The 6,534-nt window shown below is 44.8% G+C and overlaps 1 protein-coding gene across 1 annotated transcript; it reads left to right on the forward strand.

The window, feature by feature from the left end:
• The first annotated feature begins 772 nt into the window (after positions 1–772).
• On the forward strand, positions 773–1,850 carry LOC143828728 (olfactory receptor 6B9-like). Its single transcript, XM_077318978.1, has one exon. It carries the CDS (start codon positions 774–776, stop codon positions 1,761–1,763), a length of 990 nt encoding a protein of 329 aa, XP_077175093.1. The 5' UTR covers position 773; the 3' UTR covers positions 1,764–1,850.
• The last annotated feature ends 4,684 nt before the right edge of the window (positions 1,851–6,534 follow it).

A 6,534-nucleotide genomic window follows, 5' to 3' on the forward strand; every position in this document is an offset into this window, starting at 1 on the left:
ACTTTTGGGGATTTCCCTGAAAGCGCTACAAGGAAGCGTTTTTTGCGGATCGGTTTCAGGTGTGTGGCAGATTGTCAACGACGTTGTGCATAATGGCAAATCAGTAGCGTTTTCAATTGGCAACCATTGTGCGATTTTGAAGGAGTGCAGAAAGCCCCTTACTTTAACTGTTGAATTAACCTGCAATTTTGGAGCAGATTTGGATAACCGTTTCTTATTAGAAAGTATTAGGAATGATCCAGCTGTGACTGATACATGGCCTGTGATAGCCCAGCCCAACCCTTTTGGGAGATTCTCCCAGAATATGAGGAATTTAAACAGAGGATATTCACAAGACCAAAAAACATTCTGATATCACTGAAAAGTCATCTTCTGTTGACTTTGTTATGCACAAATGATTTTATGAAGGAAAATTTATTGCTTATTCTTACAGTAAATCCCCCTGAAAATGCTAACAATAGTTCTGATTTTAACTTGCTTTAAAATAAGTACGTAAAAGTAACCCTGCTGGATAAGAGCAGTGGTCCATCTAGTCTAGCATCCTGTCTCACACAGTGGCCAATCAGCCAACACTGGGCCAACAACAGGGCATAGAGGCTGAGACCTTCTTCTGATGTTGCCTCCTGGCTCTGGGATTCAGAGCTTCTTGTCCTTGATGTAAATATTAGAATTGTGAATTCTGTTATCTGGTGTCTTTCTTTCTCATTTCCCTTACTGTATTTTTTTCATTCTGATTCTTCCTCTGATGCTGATTCTACATGAGTGCCAAGAATATGCTGAATGATTCTTCAGTTCCTGAATTCATCCTGTTGGGCTTCCCTGAATTACAGGAATTCCGGTTCCTTTTATTTGTCATTTTCTTGACTGCCTATCTCTTCACCTTCTTTGGCAATGCCTTGATCATTGGAATCTCAAATCTGGATGTTGGTCTCCACACCCCCATGTACTTCTTCCTGAGCAATTTCTCCTTACTAGAGATGTGCTACGTCTCGGTCACAGTGCCCCGGTTACTGGGAAGCTTTGTTACTGGCTCTCATGCTATCTCCTTCTGGACGTGCATCACCCAGATGTATTTCTTCTTCTTCTTTGGAACCACAGAATTCTTCCTCTTGGCTACAATGGCCTATGACAGATACCTAGCCATCTGTCATCCACTGAGGTACCCAGTACTCATGGACAGTTGTTCCTGTACTTACTTAGCCTTGGGTTCTTGGATCAGTGGCTTCCTGACACCCCTCTTGCCCACAGCCTTCATCTCCCAGCTGTCCTTCAACAGCAGCAATCATATCAATCATTTCTTCTGTGACACAGGCCCCCTAATTAAGCTGGCAACCAGCAATACCTTCATTGCTGAAGCGATGGTCTTCCTTGTCTCTGCAGTGGTTGTACTTGTGTCCCTCCTCCTGACTGTGACCTCTTATGGCCTGATCGTTTCTACCATCTGCCGAATCCCATCTGCTTCGGGAAGGCACAAGGCCTTTTCTACATGTGCTAGCCACTTGGTGGTAGTCATCATCTTCTATGGCACAGTCATCTTCATGTATATCTGCCCACGCTCAGACCAACCTTCTGATATGGACAAAGTAGTATCTGTTTTCTACGCTATCATCACACCAATGCTGAATCCTATCATCTATACCCTGAGGAACAAAGATGTTAAAAAAGCCTTGGAGAAAGCACTCAAGAGAGTAAAGAACAAGTGTCTGAAGCACAGAGGAAAGAGACTCCTTATGTTATTGACAGGAACCTCAAGGCATCCATAATTAAGGCTGTTGAAACTACATCTGAATTTGAGCTGAAGATTTTTTTTCTCAAGTCAAGGTATTTTAAAAAGTGCTTTTTGTTTTCAGTGGCTCAGGACTGTAATTTTAATATAAAAATACAGTTTTAGTAAAATGTGATCTAAAATAATTTAAGGAACATATCGACGTATGACAAACTGTGGGTTTCCAAACAGGATATTCCTTTCCCATTAACAGGCATTTTGTGATGGATTATTTATTTATCCTGCCTATCTTGCCAATGGGAACCTAAAGCAGCTTCCATCGTTCTCTTCTCAATTTTATCCTCACAACAACCCTGAGAAGTAGGTAAATCTGAGAGAGAGGCCAAAGGTCTTCCATGGCAGAGGGGGGATATGAACCTGACTCCCAAACCCTAGTCTGAAACTCTAACTATCAGGCAACACTGGCTGTCATATCATAGGGAACTGCCCACATTGAACACATTGCATTCTGGGAGGAAGAAACAAAAAATGAAAGCCATCCAACCAACTTTAAAAACCAGTCATTAATGGAAGGAACTAATGGACCTCTGAGCTCCATTTGGCATCAGCAAAACATTAGACTAACTCCTGAATTTTGTATTTTGCCTGGTCATAATAAAAAGTATTAAATGACTTTTTATGGGGAATGGGGGGAGGGATACATATATAACTTCATAGAAATCTGATTGCTGTGGTGTCTGGCCATGTAGTAAGGAGCACGTTAGACAGGTACATTAATACCAATAAAAAAGTGGGAAAGCAGAAGAGTTAAAATTCTCCTCACTGTGGTTAGGTGACACAGACACTGGTTTTCTGCCTCCGAAACTGAAGATTCTGATTACTAAGCATGACACAGCTATTGCTTCAGTCCTGGGCAAAGGGCTCGAATTCTTTCCTCCTGTTAATTCATGTAATGTAGGTGACTGTTTACTCAAAGCAAAGACTAAATTAATGGTTGCCAAAGGGGTGTGAGGCTGTTGATGGGGGAAATGCTGTTTTTTAACTGGGACAACAAAGGAAGAAAACTTACTAGTTTCAATGTCTGGCTCTGAAACAGCTATATCCACTCATTGTTTTGCATCCATAGCCTCACCAGTCTCTGGTCTAGGATGATGATTTCTAGGATTGAGGCCTTCCTTGGGAATAGGTAATGAAGTACAATAAAAGGTTCAGTTCCTCCAGCTTTCAGTCCTTCCTGTTGGAAACTGAGCCCTGCGTGATGTCCCTTGGCTCAGCCTGCAGGTAGGGATGCCAGACCTGGGGATCCCCTAGAATTACAGCTCATCTCCAGACTGCAGAGATCAGTTTCCCTGGAATAAATGGATGTTTGGAGGGTGGATTCTATGGCCCTGTACCCCACTGTGATCCCTGACCTTCTCAGCCTCCACCCCGAAATCTCCAGGGGCTTTTCAAACTGGAGTTGGCAACCCTAACCTCCCATCCCCAGCTAGAGGCCAGGGGAGGGGACATGGCAACCTTATCCCATTTTTTTTAAAAAACCAGCACTAGAATATTGCAATACAAATTTTACACCAATATGCGTACCAGGTTCTCTGAATGTCCAGTTTCCTTTATTTGGTACGGCCTTTCTTGGATTTAAAGAACCTGGTACACATATTGGTGTAACATTTGTATTGCAATATTCTAGTGCTGGTGGAAGCTCATTCTACCAGGTTGGGTCCAGGACTAAAAAAGGCTGTGGCTCTGATTGATGCCAACCATATTTTCTTGGGACCAGGGACCTCCAACAGATTAGCACCCACAGACTGAAGAGCCCTGCACAGGGCATAGGGAGACAAGCAGTCCCTCAGATAGGCCAGGCCCAAGATAGGCTGGCCTTGAGGTGTAGAGGTAACCATTGCATGGATCACAGTGGCCAAGCAGTCAGGGGCAGGTAGGGCACTAGGTAGGGCACTAGTAACTTCACCTGGTGGAGACCAAAAAAACACCATGTGGTTTACTCCCAAGACCTGGGCCTCCATAGATAAGGAGGCATCCAGGATCACACCCAAATTCCTTGCTGAGGGCAAGATGTTAAACTGTACCCCAGTCAAGGTGTGTAGGTGCACTTCTTGTCCTGCCCCCCTCCTGTCCAGCCACAGGACCTCCATCTTGGAGGGGTTATGTTTCAGGCGACTCTGTTGTAATCATTCAGCAACAGCTTCCAGATATCTGGCAAATGTATCTGGGGGGAAGTGGCCATCCATGAGGAGATAGATCTGGGTGTCATCCACATACTGGTGACAACCCAGCCTGTAACTCTGGACCAGCTGTGCCAAAGGGTGCATAAAGATGTTGAATTACATGTGAGGGAGAACTATTCTCTGAGGGACCAGACCGCACAAGGGAGTTGATAGGGATGTGATAATTCCTCTCCTACATCACACTCTGTGTCCAGTTCCGGAGGAAGGAGCGCAGACACTGAAGGGCCATCTCCCAAATTCAGGCTCCAGCGGCCAACAGGTCAAGCATTACAAGTATGGTTGAACTGCCCTGATCCAGCTGGCACTGGAGATCATCCACCAAGGTACCCAACACTATCTCCACCCCACCGCCAGGAAGAAGCTTGACTAATAAGGTCGAGGACTGAAGCTTCCTCCAAGTATGCTAGGAGCTGGTCCACAGCAGCCCTTTCAACTACCTTACCTAGGAATGCAAGACTGGGTGGTAGCTGGCCGGGTCCCATGGTTCCATTGATAGTTTTTTCAGTAAAGGACAAACCACTGTCTCCTCCAGCAACTCCAGAAACTCCCTGTAGACAGGGAGAGGTTGATGACCTCCCCTACAAGGCCTCCTATCCGCTGGTCCGCTGTTTTGAGCAACCAAGATTGTCAGGATCAAGGGGGGCAAGTGGTATCCCTCACCGACCCCAGCAACTTGTCCATTTTGGTTTCTGAGAGCTGCCTAAAGCCAGGAGGCTCAACAGGCTAGCTGAGGGAACATTGGGCAGACTGTAAACTACCCAGATAGCAACGTTCTCCACTGATCCCCACTCCACTCTGACACACTTCACCCTAACGATCCATGGTGTCCGGTGAGCCCTGTAGGTGAAAGACTCCCAGAGTAGGATTGTCACCCCCCTCCCCTACCATGGATCTGAGACTGGCGAAGGACTGTAAACCTGGGCGGGACCATATCTTTAAGGGTGACAGTCTTGCCCTCTCTCACACAGGTCTCAGTCCCACAAACCAGGTCTGCCCCCTGCCCTGCAAAATAATTTCACAGGGTTGAGGACTTGATAACTGATCTGGCACTACACAACATCAGTGTCAGTTCCTCTCTAGCCTCCACCACCTGCTGTTTGGGGATGTGAAAGAGATTAGAAGGATAGCAAGTGGACCCAGGCCTGTTGTTTCGATGGCTGTGAAAACTCCACAGCCATGAGCCTATTGTAGAGATTTACATCTGTGACTGAATCACTAAGTCTGAGGGAAAACTTTCATATCACGTTGGGCATAGTAATTTTAAAGGAGTCAGTCCACACATTCACTTGCAAGGTCATCAAATGTACAGTGAAGAGTACATGCCTGTACAAATCCTTTGGCTGAGCATTCAATACAGCAATGTTATTAGCATACAAGGGTGCTGGTGACTGACCAAATAGATGTCCCCTCTGCAGTGTTCAGACCAAGTTTTGAAGTCACTTTGAAATGAAATTTTAACAATCACCAGAGCCCAATACAGAGATCTCTGTAGCTCACCTGTGAGTCTTAATGTTCCCTAGCTACTCATTATTCTGTTTTTGCTTTTTATGGGAAGCTGCAATCCCTGGTGCCCTTGGCAGGGATTGGGGAGGATTATGTAATAACAAGCCATTTTAGAGGCCATGGATATTGTGTTTGTTCTTGACCACCTATGATCATCCAGTCATTTGCCTGAAAGACAATGATGTGATCCAAAGAGACAATCCCAGATACCCTTCTTCACTATACAAGGAGAACAGCAAGATAAGCAGAGGTTGGCAAACGTATATTGGATGGTGAGTAATGTTACTATAGAAGCAGAATTGATTCTAAGAAACATTCCGAAATGATCAGTTGAGGCAGCTGCTCCCATTTGGACTGGTCCATTTCCTCCATCTTATCACAGATCTCTTGGCATATTATGGTGACAGAGGAAGAGCTGTTGAGGGCTGGCTATAAGCCAGTGCATTCACATGGCTCACCAGATACTGATAGCGTCTGCATGAAACCATATAAGGCAGCCTTCATGGGGTGGGAGTAAGGTAGGCGGTGTCCATCAGAATGGACGGCATCTAGTAATGAATCAGAGGAATCATGTAAGCCATGCAATAACTTTGTGCAAAATTAACTGTGGCACATATTTCTGACCTTGATTTATAACTTGAGAATCCCCATTCTGCTGAAAACTCTTACATACATTGCACTTTAAAAAATGGTTGTTAAGTAGTTATTCTTGGTAACATTCCAGTGGCAATATGATCTACAGACTGAGACTTTGTTAGATAGAAAAATGTTGCCTGTCTTCAGTTGTGTTGACAGATTGTACAGGGCAGTAGCTGATGAAAGCAGAAAAGGAGACAATGCCAGAATGACAGAGCTGGGCAGGACCCAAAAGTTTCTGCTACTAGCTGGGGGGAGGGATCAGTGTCAGTCCCTATGCATGTTATTCATAACAATCCAGTGCCATAAGCAAAGAACAAATTCTAGAAAGCAGCCATGTTTAGTCTATTACAACAAAAACAGCAGTCTTTGGACAACTCAAAGAATCAACCAATTTCTGGTGACATAAGATTTTGTAGCCCCCTT

The sequence above is a fragment of the Paroedura picta genome, chromosome 2 (assembly GCF_049243985.1).
Source record: "Paroedura picta isolate Pp20150507F chromosome 2, Ppicta_v3.0, whole genome shotgun sequence".
Lineage (NCBI taxonomy): Eukaryota > Metazoa > Chordata > Lepidosauria > Squamata > Gekkonidae > Paroedura > Paroedura picta.

Bases quoted from the DNA above. Each gene is read 5' to 3' on its own strand.
- LOC143828728 (XM_077318978.1), top strand. From the start codon at position 774: ATGCTGAATGATTCTTCAGTTCCTGAATTCATCCTGTTGGGCTTCCCT.